The sequence below is a fragment of the Zonotrichia albicollis genome, chromosome 17 (assembly GCF_047830755.1).
Source record: "Zonotrichia albicollis isolate bZonAlb1 chromosome 17, bZonAlb1.hap1, whole genome shotgun sequence".
NCBI lineage: Eukaryota > Metazoa > Chordata > Aves > Passeriformes > Passerellidae > Zonotrichia > Zonotrichia albicollis.
In genome coordinates this window covers 15,572,342-15,588,895 of record NC_133835.1, presented here as the reverse complement: position 1 = coordinate 15,588,895, position 16,554 = coordinate 15,572,342, and the positions used below count along the sequence as shown (strand labels likewise).

At 45.6% G+C, this 16,554-nt stretch overlaps 2 protein-coding genes across 10 annotated transcripts in view; one reads left to right on the top strand and one right to left on the bottom strand.

The window, feature by feature from the left end:
- PREX1 (phosphatidylinositol-3,4,5-trisphosphate dependent Rac exchange factor 1) overlaps positions 1-787 on the bottom strand; it is a 113,361-nt gene extending 112,574 nt beyond the window's left edge. For 5 of the 6 annotated variants that reach the window (XM_005492030.4, XM_005492031.4, XM_026796432.2 and 2 more), the window contains exon 1: positions 461-786. In XM_005492030.4, the coding sequence (XP_005492087.2) occupies positions 461-619 (159 nt within the window). In that variant the 5' untranslated portion in view covers positions 620-786. Of the gene's footprint in view, positions 1-460 lie in introns of all 6 variants that reach the window. The other variant, XM_026796433.2, reaches the window with a different exon arrangement.
- A 13,114-nt stretch (positions 788-13,901) lies between these two features.
- Positions 13,902-16,554, top strand: part of ARFGEF2 (ARF guanine nucleotide exchange factor 2) — a 34,505-nt gene continuing 31,852 nt past the window's right edge. For 3 of the 4 annotated variants that reach the window (XM_074553818.1, XM_074553817.1, XM_074553821.1), the window contains exon 1: positions 13,903-14,194. In XM_074553818.1, the coding sequence (XP_074409919.1) occupies positions 14,056-14,194 (139 nt within the window). In that variant the 5' untranslated portion in view covers positions 13,903-14,055. Of the gene's footprint in view, positions 14,195-16,554 lie in introns of all 4 variants that reach the window. The other variant, XM_074553819.1, reaches the window with a different exon arrangement.

Sequence of the window (16,554 nt, the reverse complement as noted above, 5' to 3'; positions counted from 1 at the left end):
ACAGACACACCCGGCACAATCACAAATTTATGTTTACCATTTAACAAAGATACATGTACAACATTTATTTATAAACAACTGACAGTAAGAGTAGATTTTCCAAGTGAGTGTAAAAACAACTTCTGAACAGCAACAACAAGCAAAGGGACGCGGCATTCTGCGAGCAGAGCCACTCGTGGGTCGCTTCCCGCCGCCCGCGGGGCCGGGAGCGCTGGGGGGCCGGGGCCGGAGCTGCCCGCGCTCCGCGCCGGGGGGAAGAGAACGGCGGCTCTGCCGGCCCCGGCCCGGCCCGGGCCTCTCCGCACACACTCCCTCCCGGCGGCGGGCACTTCCACAGCCTGCGCCCCGCCGCCCTCGCAGCCCCCTCGCAGGGAGGAGCCGCCGGGAGGAGCCGCTCCGGCCGCCCGCCCGACCCCGCCGTGGCCCCGAGGGCGCTCCCCAGCCCCGCGGTGCCACTCACCGACTGCAGGAAGCAGAGGGTCCCCACGTAGTCGCGCTCGGTGCTGAGGATCTCGTTGAGGACGCAGAGGCGGAGGCGCAGCTGGCGGTCGGTGTCCTTGGGGCAGCCGGCGGGCTCGGCGGCGCTGGGGGCGCCGGGCGGGGGCGGCGGTGGCTCCATGGTGGCGGCGCGGGCCGGGCGCTCCGCTCCCCGCTCCCTCAGGAGCCCCCCATGGCCCCCTCGGCCCTGCCTCGCCCGCGGGCCGAGGCGCTACAGGAGCCGGGCGCTGGGCGAAGCCCGGCTGCGGGACATGCCGGGCTAGCGGCGCGGCACCGCCGAATAGAGCGCGAAGGGAAGTCCCGGTGGCGGGGGGGAAGCAGGGACGGGGCGGGCGCAGGCGGCGGAGCTCGGCCCCGGGGGCCGGCGGAGGGCAGCGGGGCGGGGCGACAGCGAGGGCAGTACGGCTTTGTCATCTCCTCGTCCCGCACACCCTGGTAGTCGCCTGTCCTCGGCTCCGCGTCCAGCACACACACAGCCGCGTGTCCTGCTCGCATGCAGCCCTTCTCACGCATCGCCTCTCATCCGCACTCCCCCATCTCCTCCCACACGCACTCCCTCACCCCCGTGCGCTGCAGACCCCGCACACCTCGCCCTCTGCCCCCCGCATTTCACAGTGTGTGGAGTTGCTGCACAGCCCGCACAGCGCGGTCACACAGCGCGGTCACACAGCGCGGCCGGACACGGGGCTCGCCCCACGGCACACGAACACAGCACAGCGCGGTAAACACACCGCAGCTTCCCGCACGAGCAGGGACTTGGCCCCAGCCCTACAGGCCCGACCCGGCCCACCGCTAAGCTGGGGTCGCACAGACACCGCCGTTGTCACACAGGAACGCACACAGCACAATAGACACAAACGGGCAGAAATAAGGAATCACAGACTTCCATACCAACAAAGAATAAATGCAAAAGCAGGTTTCATCGCTGTAAATCCAAAATGCAGATGCTTTAAGTTATTTACAACTGCTTGTGCAAAGTGAGTGTCCAGCATAAGGGCAGAGATGAACAGGGCAAACTGCACACTAAACCAGGCTGAGTGCTGCAATTCAGCACTACTCCTCCCATTCCCAGAAGGCTAGGTTCATAATGGTGGAGATTCTCCCAAATTTCTTCATTCCATCACAAGGACACTGCCAAGCTTTTGGCAGACTACAAATACTTTTTCTTTTCTTTTCTTTTCTTTTCTTTTCTTTTCTTTTCTTTTCTTTTCTTTTCTTTTCTTTTCTTTTCTTTTCTTTTCTTTTCTTTTCTTTTCATTAGGGAAAATGGTTTCAAGAGGAAGATTTAAAAATGTTAATAATGTGAACTCCTAAGAGGCATAATAATAGAGACACTTATTGGATCTACTACCTTAAAAAGTAAACTTAGCAAAACAAAACGTAACAAATAATGTAATAATTGCCATCTTCCCCTGGCTAAACCAAAATATCTCTTGAACTTTTTTTATCTCAACATGGGCTTTTTTATTTTCTCACTGATAATTTTTCTGGTTTTTAAGTTTTCTATTCAGGAATAAGTCTAACACGCCCAATTACCATCTCAAGGCTTCATGGATATCACGTTACATGGAATGAAAAAACAGCTCTTGGGTCAAGACACAGTTACAGCAGGCTGCAGGTCTGTAGTGTAAAGAAAATATCTCAAATGCTTTCAGCCCTAGGTGTGGAAATTGTCTTTATTAAATGTCAATATTTTATTTCCCCATGTCTCCCAATGAGGTAGTCTTGGGTCAAGGTGTGCGGTTACCATGGCTCTCGTGATGCCCTGCGGTAGCACTTTCTGCATCCTCATCAGCGACAAGCGTTCCCTCACTCCGAGTCAGGCTGAAACACCGTGGTTCAGAAGGGGAAGGAAGATGCGGGAACGGCCTTGTCGCTCTGGGCTGCGGAGAGCCCTGCAGAGCGCGTCTGGGACGTGGACAGCGAACCAGAATCTCTAGAAGGTCAGATTAGACTCTAAATTCACTGGGTTTCTTTCAAGTTCTTTACATTTAACCTTTCATTTTCTTCTGAAAGTCATTTCCATTTATTTACTCATTTTGTATCCAGTTTATCTATTGTTTAAAATCATCGAATGGTTTTGGGGTTTTTTTCTGTTTGGGGCAAGAGGCAGGCGGCAAGACTTTCTTTTAAAATATCCTAATTAAATAACAATACACCCTGTTAGGAAAAAACACCATCACCAAAGCTACGCCCCCACCCTGTGGCTGAGTGAGAAAGTTGTTAGTTTTAAAGCTGTTAATTTGCTATCTCTGTCTCCAGTGTTTTCCTCAAAAATCCAATAAGAATTTCATTTCCGTAGCAAGTGCTGAGACAGGAGCCTATCACAGCCTAAGCAGAATGTTTGCCGATGCGATGCCTCCACCGCTGGAGGACAATTGCCTTTTTGTCACCATGGTGTACAAACTACATTGCTTCAAAACACTCCTCTAGCTTTAGTGGCAGTATTGAAAGCCTTACTGCATAAGGATTTTAACAAGGATGTTACTTGTGACTGGAAATTAAAATTAAAGGAAGATTTTTCACTCTTTTTTATAAAGTGCTTTCTTTTGGCTGTAGGAAAATTCATTTCGGCAAAGTCCAAATTATTGCAGACATGCACGTAATCCTTACTTTTGAATGAAGATTCTATTAGTTGCTGATGCAGACTTTTATTTTAAAGACAAAGAGTATGTAATTAGCATATTAAATGAGCATATTTCCTATTGAATCCTTCTTTGACACACAAGGTGTTTGCATGGAAATGCTGCTGCTGAACAGAGAATAAACCCCAACTCCTTTTTATTGAATGTCAGCAGCTAATTTAAATTCCAACATTGCATCTGTAGATATACAGAGTAATTCTAGAAATTTCAGTCAAAATAATGTAGTTAATAGAGATTTCCATGTGTCTGGTTAAAATCAGGTTCTGGCCTGTGTGCAGCAGACATTAACCAACTTTCACTTGTACCTATATAATTCATTGCAGATAACTGATTTTGCTAAAGCCACCGCTGATTTATTCTAGTGAAGAACTAATCCTTTTGATTTTTACAAATTATTAATCTTCAAGCAAGATATATGGAGGTAGTTTGCAGTCAGCTTTGCAAAAATAATTTCTTAGCTTCCCATTCTTCAGGAACCTAGACTGCCAGTGGAGCATTTGCATTTCTCTTTTTAACATCAGCCTAAAAATAGGTTTAAGATAAAGATGCTCAGGTAACTTGACAGCAGAGTGACTTGGAACAAATAGAGGCTTTAGGGCGAACATGACGAACAAAGAAAAAGAATTGCTAGGAAGGGTGGATGGAATTCTCTGTGATTAGAAGAAAATATAATACACATATTCAGTTAAACTCTGAAAGCACTTAATTGGACATATGGTGTGTGGTAGAAGGACATAAGCATTACATCCATTTGAAATCAGGGAAACTGAAATGCATGGCCTGAAGTGGCTGCCCAAGAGTACTGTGGGCATGTGCAAAACAGAGCCCACTCAAAGGGGCCCCCACAATGTCACACGAGTTTTCAGGCAGAGACTCAGATTTTACCTGTGGGGTTGTTAGGCCACCTGTGAGTGGGATGAGACAGCAGTGACTGAGGTTGTGCTTCTCCTTGATGTCCCCACCTACTTGATAACCCTAATATCCTAGAGAAAACTGAAGGTTAACACCACTTCCTGCCATAAAGGATTCTGGATTCGAGAAGAGGGAGATACTATAAACTGTATCATGGTACCTGCACACAAGCTTTTGTAAAATGTTACATCAGTGTCTCACTTGGCAGAGGGACAACACCGTGAGAAGGGAGAGTTGCAGCCTTCCCATGAGCTCCAGGGAGATGGACAAAACTTTTTGAAAATATTCCTGGTACTGAACTCACTAATTAATTGGAAATGCAGCTTATTTCCTTTTCATAGGTTTCAGATTTGTGTCAAATCCTAAACACATATAATTGAAGAGGAAGCATGTGATATTTCATACATTCTGTATTCAAGTCAAAACATTCAATTTTGGAAGACACTCTGGGTGAAGGCTGTATTTGCTATTACTCACTCCTCTGATACTTCTTTTCTTTCCACTGTCTGATTCACTTCTTTAATCATATTTCCTCTCTTTTGCTCTTCCTCAATCATACCCACCTACTTAAAACTAATCACATACTAAAAAGTGCATAATTAGGTTTTCATTATGTTCTTTCCTGACATAATTTTTGATTATGTAATTAAGGGTTCTCACTGAGCTCTTGAACTGAGAGAAAATTTTTGGTTTAATTAATCAAATGGTCCTTCTCAATTCAGAGTAGCTTTAAGTAGTTTTGTTTTTAAGTCAGGTGCAGAAAGTGTTTCTGTTACTCCTGACATAATGCTATATGATCTGATCTTTACCCTCTAAAGCCAACAATGGAGAAGCACAGCCTTGACAACAGGCTCAGGTATATTTATCTAAAGAAAAGAAGATATATCAAACTTCAATATGCTTGACATAGGATGATTTTTAAAAATTTTTCAAATTCTTTTTTTTTCTATTGTAAAATGGAAGTTTGTCAGATTTTTATTAAATAGTCAATTAAACTGGGGTTGTTCCAAGTGATTTTTCCCCATATGAGACCATTTACAAGTTTGCAACTTCTTTCACTTTTTTCTAACAAATTAACAAATTCTTACAAATTTTTTTTCTTTTGGGAGAGTACTAAAAAAGGCAGCTGGAAGATTTGCAGATTGTATGCAAATAAGTATTTGCCCTGCATTGATACAATCAAGCAAAGGTTCACTCTCTGTATTTTGTTCTCTGTAAGTACATGAAGTAAAAATAACATGAACAACAGTGCTTGTTTTTGTTTTGTTATAAATTGCTTCTTCCTGACTGCATTTGCATTATTTCCTCTGCCAGTACATTGAACAGGAAAAGCCACCTACCTCTGTGTCAGCACAGCCGAGGTATAGAAATTGTAATGAGGAGGTGGAGGCTGGAATTCTGTGGCCAGTTCAAAACTCGTGGTGTTTTCACAGGAAAATGTTTTATGGCACATATATAGACCTGGAATACATGGCATCTATCCACTCTTCTTTTCTCCAGTTCTAGTCTTTGCTTTGCCTGATGCACCTCAGTGGTGCTGACGGTATAGAGCATGATTTTGGGGCAAGGGATTGGCACTAGCTCAGCATCCTGTTGCCAGCTGAAGGGGTATTGGTGAATTGTTCTCAGCCTAAGATCAGACCATGCCTGAGGGACTGACTGGGCTGGGGCCCACTGCGTGTGCTGCGTGAGGAAGACGAGCAAACATCACAGAACGTGCTGCTGCATCTCCTGCATCTTTGACACTTGGTGTTCCAAATGCAGCTGTGCAGAGGTGTCTGGGATTTACTGTCTGCACCTGCAATTTTGGTCAGGTTTTTTTTAATACTGGAGTATATGAGTAAACTAACATGCATTTCTGAGATGATATGTGAATTCTTCTCCACTAAATACTAAGAGTGATGGACGTCTGCATTTGATGTACTGAAGATCTTTGCTAAGGATGGGTGGAGCCAGTTTCATATCACAACAGCACAAAACAGAGAGCTTGGTCATAATACATAATTTTGCCATTTATAGGCTCCCTGTGCATCTTGTATCCAGTATAAAACTCTCTCCATTTTTATTGTAGTGCACACATTTTGTATCTATAAGGCTGAATTCATATAACCTGGAAACATTTAGTCATTGGTGTAGCTTGGACTGTGTTTTTATTGTTGAACTTAACTGAAGTGTGAGCTACCCTTTTTTCCTTTCGACATTGTTGCATGTTTTCACCACTTCCTTTGTGACACTGTGGTGAACAGGATCAGGAACTGATCAGCTGATCCAGCTCAAATTAACTGGAAGGCGAGCAAACAAAAGGTCCTTTTTTGAATCAGATTTGCTCCCTGACAAGCTCAGTGTGCTTGTCAAGAGTTACTGCAGGCATGAGAGGAGGTGTTCAGTCGTGTGGTAAGGGCAGGGATGGGAGAAGGATGGGATTGCCTCCTTTGGCAGTAACTCATCTAAAGATCAGTTTAAAGCCATTTGTGAAACTACAGCCTTGCATAACTACCAGCATCAACACTGGATGCAGTCCTTGGAATTATAACCACTCATTAGAGCTTGTGGAACTTCCATGGCCTGTGAGCTCACAGTGTAGGGGAGAAAGATGTTCTAGGAAATCATCACCAGCTCTAACAGAACTATAGCAGTCCCTCTAGGGAAGGGGAATCAGACTTTTTTGTACTATTGATATCTTCAAAACAGGCTTCTTTCTTTTTCCTTGGTTGATCTTTGTGCAGAAACACTAAAAGCGCAGCAATAAAAATGCCGTTAAACTAACAGTGTCACTCATTAATCACAGAACATTTTCATTTGAATTACACCGTAAATGCTGTACAAGTCTTAACAGAAAGACATTAGCAACACAGTTAGGAGGATGCTCATATGCTTTGCTACGGAAGATGGAACTGTAGGCTCAATGCTATGCTGAGATCGCTTTTCAGGAGAAAAAGGAAAGATAATTTGATAGAGAATGCTTTGTTTAAACAAAAGTTACTTACCAAAGTCATAGGTATCTGTCTCTAGCCTGCACAATGTTTGGCTTTTATTGCTCATAGGGACACCCTGGTGTGAGGTGAGTATAAAGTGTACAGGGTTAAGCAGAAGGTTCTTTCCTGTTCTCAGGATGCTTTGAACTGCATTGCACAGACACTTTTACAGCTTTGCATCCATTGCTGACCTCCATGATGTTTTATTACATCAATAATCCCAAGTGCTCAAATGGACTGCCACAATTCAGACTTTTCTGGGAGTTTTGGAGGCGTCTGACAGCAGCCCTGAGCTCTGTCAGTCCCTGGGGAATACGGCAAAATGTCTTTTATGCTTGCTTTCTCTCAAGCACGAGGAGAGAGAACAGCTCTTTAGAAGGCAGACAAAGACAAAGCATCATCGTGGCTGATGCTCTGGACATGGCTTACACTAGGCCTGTATTGTCATCACTCCAGCATCAAAGCCCCACAGGGTCCCATGTGTCCTGTGCTCCTCTAGAGGAGTAGAAGGCAGCGGTTTGTGTGTGAAGTGTGGGCTTTGGCTGGATTTCTGTCTGGTATGCACCAGGGCAGCAAAGCACGCTTGTGTGAGTGCTCACACAAACACGCCAGCTGCAGTCACTGACAATGCTCTCTTGCTAAAGGCTGCAAAGGGGTGGGTAAGCCAGTCTGAGTCTCCACATTTCATTGGGATGATGATATGGAAATTGTTTTTCTGTTCTACTGGCTGAAGAAATTACAGAACCATTTCTGTTTCAAATTGGACATGCTGCCTTAGAACACCAGACCAGGACAGTTAACAGGTTCTTTCCTCTGTGTCAGTTCAATATATTGCAACTCAGTTTTTGCACCTTTACTTTTGTAGCTTTCCATAAAATGGTGGCTGGGACTCAAGTGATGAAGTACAGAGACAAAGGGAAACTAGAGCAACAAAATAGTGGTTTTGGAAAGAAGGCCAAAAGATATAAAGATGAGATAGAGATTTTCAAGATTGTGGAAAAGTTTCCATTGACAACAGCATAGAAAAGTATTTTTGCACTTTATAATCTTAACCACTCTGTAAGGAGAGAGAAAGGATCAGTTCCACAGACCCAATTTCTACACACAACGTTTCAGTTTATTCAATATATTTCTTCTGATCCAGTAACATTTAGTCTCATAAAGCATTTGGGAAATATTGCAAGGACAAAGAAAGTGAAGCTTAAATAAAATAAGAGTGACTGAATAGCTCACTGGACCTGTTGAGTTACGCATTTTAATTCTAGTCCAATAGCAAGAAGATACAATAAGCCAAACCAAAACAAAGCTCCTTTTGTCTCAATGAAGATTCCTCTGAAGAATACCCAACTGCAACTCAAGAATAAATGAGTTCAGTAATGAGCAGAGAGAAGAAGCCTTTCCTGCTGAGAGGAAAGGAAACAAGCCTTCTTAAATCTGAATCAAGGAGCCAAGGACCTGCCTTTGGGAAAGACATGAAGAGTTCTGCACATACACGACTAAGGACTGTACTGTATGATAAAGCTAGGGACATTTCTTGATGATACTCTGAGTTTCTTACAAGAAGTTATGAGAAATAAAGATCAGATTAAAGGTCAGAGAGAAGGTCACTTATTTTAATTCCTCATAGTGTTACTCATATCTTCTGATTGAAGTTATCCTGATCGAAACCCACTAAAATTGAAAACCAGGATCTTCACTAGCTCAGCATTCTGTTTCCTTTGTTTTTACTGAGTACAAGGTTTGTGTCAACAAAATCTACCTCATTATACACTTCCCTTGGTGAAAAGCAGAGTGCTGTGCAAAGCAGGCTGTTCTGTGCACAAATACAACGTGGAACAGCCAGTTGTGTGCCATTTGGATACACACAACTCTAACTAGCACTTGCTTGTGTGGCAAATAAAGTCTCATTATCACCTCTCAGACAGGAAATTTTCAAGTGAGTGATTATCCAGCCCTGGGTCTTCCACCTCTCCAGCACCTCAGGGTGTGGGAGCTACTCAATTGCATTTGCATCTTTCCAAACAATTACACTTCTCACTCTGCAGGCAAACGCAGGAGTTGACAAAAATATTTTTCCCAACTGCTCCTTCACTTTGGCTGCTATCCTTTAAAAATAAATGCACTTTTTGTTGTTTTCAAAACATGTTGTTTCTAATGTTTCTCTGTATTTAGGTATTTGCAGACTTTTGTGGTTTAGATACAGTTCTAAACACTGTAAAAGGAAAATAGTTAGAAATTTTCAAGCCTGAATATATTAAGCTCTTAAACTGACTGTGTTTAGGACTGCTGCTCATCAGAAACACATGCTGCTATCAGTGAGAGCAATGGTTGTTCAATAACATGGGCCATCAGGGCAATAATATTTGAATACGTCAACACTTTGATTTAACGTCTGATATTCAGATTCTATTGCATCTCTGCTTGTCTGAATAGTTATATTCCTAACACATCCTCTTATGGTTACATATTATTTGTTATCATAACAAGGAATAGAGGCTGCAGTTCAGCATCGAAGGGTCTGTGTCTGCTTCCGTCCAGCATACGTGATTTATTGCGATACCTTCACGTGAGTCTGGTACCACAGCTGATCTCAGCATTGGCTCCTTCTGACAGGACAAGGGAAAAAAAATTTCTAACTTGGTTTTGATTGAAAGGTCAAAACAAAATTTATTTAATTTAACAAAATTATTCTGTGGGGTAATTGTCTACTTTCTGCGGACAGGCTGCCGATCTTTTGAAATGTGAGAAAAATGAAAATGCAGATTTGGAGTATAGCCAAAGTATGTATTTCAGGATTTTTTATAAGAAAGTTCAAGTTCTCTTGTGAGAGAGAGAACGGCAAATCTGATCTGTCCTGATGGCTTTATAAGGAAAGAAGAATTTAATTTGTATTTACTTAAAATTGCATAAACCTCACCTATTCAAAATACTGCTATTATCCTTTGTAACTTACTTAAGGGTAAAATATTGGCAAATCCCAGCAGCGAGCAGAAGTGCTGCAGCCAGGTTTGAGAGCTGGGAGGTGGCTGGCAGCAATGCAGGCAGTGGCAGCAGTGTAGGGCTGGCAGCAATGCAGGGCTGGCAGCAGTGCAGGGCTGGCAGAGGTGCAGGGGTGGCTGAGGTGCAGGGATGGCTGAGGTGCAGGGATGGCTGCAGTGCAGGGCTGGCTGCAGTGCAGGGATGGCTGAGGTGCAGGGATGGCTGCAGTGCAGGGCTGGCTGCAGTGCAGGGCTGGCTGAGGTGCAGGGATGGCTGAGGTGCAGGGATGGCTGCAGTGCAGGGCTGGCTGAGGTGCAGTGCTGGCTGAGGTGCAGGGATGGCTGCAGTGCAGGGATGGCTGAGGTGCAGGGATGGCTGAGGTGCAGGGCTGGCTGAGGTGCAGGGCTGGCTGCAGTGCAGAGCTGGCAGGAATGCAGGGCTGGCTGCAGTGCAGGGCTGGCTGAGGTGCAGGGGTGGCTGCAGTGCAGGGCTGGCTGAGGTGCAATGCTGGCTGAGGTGCAGTGCTGGCTGAGGTGCAGGGCTGGCTGAGGTGCAGGGGTGGCTGCAGTGCAGGGCTGGCTAAGGTGCAATGCTGGCTGAGGTGCAGTGCTGGCTGAGGTGCAGTGCTGGCTGAGGTGCAGGGATGGCTGCAGTGCAGGGCTGGCTGAGGTGCAGGGATGGCTGAGGTGCAGGGCTGGCTGAGGTGCAGGGCTGGCTGCAGTGCAGAGCTGGCAGCAGTGCAGGGGTGGCTGAGGTGCAGGGCTAGCTGAGGTGCAGTGCTGGCTGCAGTGCAATGCTGGCTGAGGTGCAGGGATGGCTGCAGTGCAGGGCTGGCTGAGGTGCAGGGATGGCTGAGGTGCAATGCTGGCAGAGGTGCAGGGCTGGCTGCAGTGCAGGGATGGCAGGAATGCAGGGCTGGCAGCAGCAGCTCCTGCCCACCCTGGCCCAGCTCCGTGGATAAACAGCTCCAGTGCCTCTCCTGCCAAGTGATTTTTCTTTCAATCTCATGACATTGCACAGCACTGTTTCGATATATTGTCTGTCCTTTTTTCACATTACAGAGCTTTTCTGGGCTGGAGCGCAAGTTCTGTGTGAGGCTGCTGGCAGTAAGAGGGTCAGAAGATACAGGTGGTCTAAGACTGGGATTTGAAGAAAATAGTGGGAATGAAAGGGAGAGCATTGTCTATACAGATCATGGTGAAATGGCTTGCTAATATCACATAAACACTTTATAATTACTGACTTAGTAGTTACCTAATTATATTGCTAGCAGTGGGAGAATGCTTTACTATGTGTATTTATTGATTTTAGGGCATGCAGTGTTGAACTGGAAAAAATTATAGAGTTGAGACAGTGAATCAAATGAGGACCCCCCTGGGAAATCCACTAATAAGTACATTACTGGACAGCAGGAAAAGTGGCTGGAAGCCAGGCAGAATAAATAGAATCAGTCCCAAATGAATTTATTAAAAATAGGCAGAAGAAGGGAAAAGAAGTTCTATGCTGATGCTTGACTGGGAACTAAGCTACTATACAGACCAGTGCTGGTTTTCCAAGAATTTTCCTGTCCATTCGGCATCTATTTTTAGACTGTGGTTTCCTTCCTAAAACAAGCTATGCAGCAACATGCCAGTGGGAAAGTGCTGTGAGGTTAGTCCTGTCAGTCAGTACAGAGCACCTGGCCTCTGGGCAGATATCCAGAGAGCTTCTTGCCAAGGAAGTAGCTTGTACAAACTGTGAACTCCGTCCACCTGTTAGGCATTGTTTGCTCATGATTTATGTCTCGCACTACAGACGCATTCGCCACAATGAGCTATTTACAGCAGTTTAATAGTAATTCTTGTAATTGGCACTGAATCCACTGGCAAGCAGATGCATGCAGACACATGTATATCTTCTCCCTTGGTCTGCCTTCTCTCCCACTGGAAAGGCTTTCTTTCTTTGTTTGCCTGCAGCCAGCGACACTCACCGTGCAGCTACGCTCTGCAGCACAGCGCTGTGCTCAGTAGCAGCATTGCACCAGGCTGCGTTGCCTTGGAATTAGCCAAATGACTCACATCCTTCCCTCAGAAATCAGCTACTGTGATCCTAACATACTTTGAGGAAAAGAATATTTGAAAATAGTTGTGAGAATGATATCAACCCCATTACTCTTTCAGCGCATTTAGTTATTACTCAGCGATGTCAGTGTAAGGAGAGCACTGAGCGGGCCTAATTTAGAACTGTCCGTCTCTGGTGGTTGAGACTTTATGTGGGCTGGGAGACGCTGAGGCATTATGCCATGTGCTGGGGAGCCCAGGTGCATTTGGTGTTCAGGTGAAAGGAGCCCTTGGCCATAACCAAACCTCAGCTAGGGGAGTGTGTCATCCACCAGCTCTGTGCTCTTCACCTGGCAGTTGGAGAGCTCACTGAAACTGAGGCCTGCTACTGACTCTGGGCTCTTTGAAATCCAAGCCATAACCTCAGTGTAGCCCTACACCTATGAATTCAGATACTACTCCATGATTTCAAAAATGGGGTTTTGCATGAGAGAAATTTTTTAAAAAATCTCTGTTAAACCATCTGTTCAATCTATTTTCTGAAAACTAGCCTGTATCCATTTGCTTCTCTCCTGAGAACTAATCCTGTCCCATGATATAAACCCTAAAATCAGAACTGATAATTTGGCTGACAATATGTGAAGAGCTCTGCTGCTTAATTAGTTCTGCAATGCTGCTGACAGTAATTACAGCCTCCTTTTGTGTCAATAACTAAGTCAGCAACTCTCAAAAAAGATTCAGGCCCTTATTTGTCTTTTAGTTATGTCACTTCTGCATCCCTGTAATTTCAGTGATAACAGTAGAATTACCCTTAATGAGCAGCAGTGTAAGTGAAAGGAGCATCCAGACGTGTACATTGGAGGTTGGGTTTGCAGTCACATTTCTTACTGGGAGCATATTTAGAAAATATGTGTCTAAAAATGCAAGCACTGGTCAATTTTCCCTGGGAAAGAATACTAAACTGATGCTTTGCACAGATGTTCAGAACACTTGTTAGTGGTTTTGGGGACAAAAATTGCAGTTCTTAACAAATCAACACTAAAGGTCCATTGATGACATTTTAAGAGTTAGAGTCCTGCTGCTTGAGAAAAAGGAAGCAAAACTGCAGTCTAGAGAACTGAATGTGCTCCTGTATTCTCCATTAGCTGTGCCTATGTGGATTTGAAGGAGACCTTTGTGGCACTTCCATGAAGTGACGTCTGTGCGCAGTGGTGGTTAATAGAGCGAGGAGGGTGTCAGCGGAGTAAACACGGACACACGTCCTGCTGGCTTTGGAGCCCTCAACTGGATTTCAGCTGCGACGTGCTTTACCTAGGCAAAGGGTAAAGGGAGAAGATTCAATTAGGTATAAGGTTATTAACAGAGGGTTAATTTCTGTGACTGAAAATTTAATTTTTAGTGAGTCCTCATTAATATATGACTGTGGCTCTTTCAGACGTGCTTTCTCTCCATGCCTCGTTACAGGACTGTGGGAGAGTTAACAGGGATAATGCGAATGGCGAGATACTTAGGTTAGAAGCGTTATAAAACCCAACATTCCACCAAGGCGGCCTCCCGGGCAGTAATTTACAGCTTTTCTCCAGCACGACGGACCCCGCCCTCCGCCTCAGGCTCCGCCCTCCGCCTCAGGCTCCGCCCTCCGCCTCAGGCTCCGCCCTCCGCCTCAGGCTCCGCCCTCCGCATCAGCCCCACCCTCCGACCCGCCCTCGTCTCCGCCCATCGCCCCGCCCTTATCCCCGCCCCTCGCCCCGCCCTTGGCTCAGCCTCTCGCTCCACCCCCTTCGCTCCACCCCTTCGCTCCACCCCCTTCGCTCCACCCCCCGACTCTGCCCCTCGCTCCGCCCACATCACGCGCAGCCGTGCGGGCGGGGCCAGGTCCGTGTCGAGTCACGTGACGGTGCCAATATGGCGGCGCCGTGGCGGCGGCGCGGCCGCTGAGGGAGGCGCGTCCCTTCCGGGTGGTGCCGCGGGCCCGAGCGCCCGCCCGGCTCTTGCTCCCGCCTCGTCATGCAGCCACCGGCTCACGAGCAGGACGCCCGCACTAAGAGCATGTTCGTGTCGCGGGCCCTGGAGAAGATCCTGGCGGAGAAGGAGGCGAAGCGGCCCCCGCACGGGCAGCTGCGGAGAGCCTGCCAGGTGGCGCTGGGTGAGTCGGCCCGGCCTGGCCCGGCCCGCACAGGGCACGCGGGACGCGGCGGTGGAAGGGGCCCAGCCCTCCGGCACATGTGCCCTCCAGCTCGCGTCCCGGCAGGATGCGGGAGATCCTCTCGGGACCTTGGAGCGGAGGGAGAGTTCTCCCTCCGTTCAAATACGGACGTTCAAATACGAGGGAAAGACCCCCAGATACCTGTTTTAATAAGTTCTGGTCTCGATGTGAAACAGGAGGGTCTTGGCCTTGCCACTTCGGTTTTGAGAAAATTAATTGCAGCTTTTGGACTAGGAAACAAGAGTTTTTAAGGCCGTCGACTTACGGAGTCCCAGAGTTTCTCGGGATGTTAAATCTGACCTCTGATCTCCAGGTCGTGTTCGGACTGGCTAAGGACTGTTAGCATTGTGGCCAAGTACACGTAATACCTGTGATGTTTTCAGAGCTGGCAGCGGTTTTTGTGAAGTTGGTGGGCTGGTCCTGAAATCTGCAAGTACAAGCTTATGTAAAGGTCTCTGTGATAAAAGTTCTGACAACATACGGTGTGTCACAGAGAGGGAAAAGATAAACTGAGGAGAATAGTAGAGCTCTGCAGATGGAGTTCTCTGTGCCCCTTCCTTAATTTGCAAAAGTGACATTTCTCTTTCAGCATTGGTTGCTTCCCATCAATAATTTCCTTTGAATTGGGAGCATTTAGTGTATCCAAGACAAGAAAAGACAGGTTGGGTATGTAAGGAGGCTGGGCAGGTGCAAGTTCTGTCTCAGGCAGAGTGAGCTTAAAGAAATGCTGTCATTTTTATCTTCCAGCAGTCTTTACTGCCAGAGATCTGTAGGAGCTACCTGTAGTGTAAACACATATGCCCCAGCAGTTAGAGACTGCTTTTCCTAATGAGTTCCTTTTCCTGATCTCTTCCCCAGCTGCCCCCACATGCACTGAACCCATTTACTGGGCTGAGAACCTGTTTTGCTGCTATATAAATATATCTAGAGGCTGAGAAAGGGAACTTCCCTGTAAGATGCCTGGTGAAGGCCGGTGCTTGCTGAGGCGTTGCAGGCGGTGATTTTGGGAGGAGTGTTGTGCAGCAGGAGTGTTGGCACCTGCCACTTGGGTTATGGCTGTGCCTGCGAGTTCTAAGGTGCAGCCTGTGGGAGGGGAGCTAATGCTTCTCGTGGTGGACAGAATAATCCTGCTTTGAAAAGGAGTCCGTGGGCTTTCCTGGACCAGCAGAGAGCAGCATGAAGAGATAACCTTATGTTGACCAACTGTTAGGGGCCTGAATGACTGTATGGGAGGATCTTTGTTACATTTGGTGAATATTACTTGATTATTTTAGGTTGCTAACAGGAATGGGGTTTCTTTTATTTACATGTGATTTTCCCTCTCAAACTTTATTCTATTTTGATTGAGCCTTTTTTTTTTCTTTTCTCAAGTGAAAAAATCAGTCTTATTTCCATATACTTAATTTTAATTATGCATATACTTTGTATTAACTAAGACTATGACAGTTCCAAAAGTGTCAACTTAATTTTCAAGTTCTGTGCAATAGTAAATATGTGAGGAAATGTCAGAAGAATGTTACTGGCAGTCTGAAGAATTGAGGCCAAACTTTGTAACCTGCAGAAACTGTCAGGAATGAAAGAAGCTTCAATGCTGTGAATAATAATAAAAAGTCCAGTTAACACTGAATAAAATTAATTCTGTTTGAAAGAAATGTAGTTACTTTATGAAAGTGGTCATTGTGTCAGCTGTTGTCTGCTGCACTTTTCTCCAAGTAATACTTCAGATAATCCACTTCTACTTACTAAATCCCTTTTGCTGTGCAGTCTTCTCTATGCAGCGGTGTTTTTATTGGAGCCTTGTGGCATTGTGCCACTTATAAACCAGGCAACACAGGCATGGAGCATGTGTAGCTGATATCTGCTCCTGTGATGAGGGAATCTAAGATGATTTTTTTTTTTCCGAATAGGGAGAAATGGGTGTATTCTACAGCTGCCTAATAGAAATGAACCAGTTTTTATGGCTTCTGCTATGGTGTTACTGCAGTAGTGTTTCTATTGCTTATCTATGCTTTACATTTGTTGTTTGGTGAGAGAGAAAGAAGCTTCTAACTGTGGGAATGATGCTCTTGTTTTCTTACATGAGTTCTGTATTAATTTGTACATGTAGCTCCTGAGAATTTAGATAAATTACTATGAAGTGTTGCTGTCTCTCTTGTGTAGTAAATATAGGTATTCTTTAATTCTAATTGTTTTAATTTTTCTTAATTTTGTAAAATTCTAATTGCTTTAATTTTTCTAAATTTAAATTCTTATTACCCTTTTTTTCCTTATAATTCAGTCCTTTCACTGGTCTAATACTG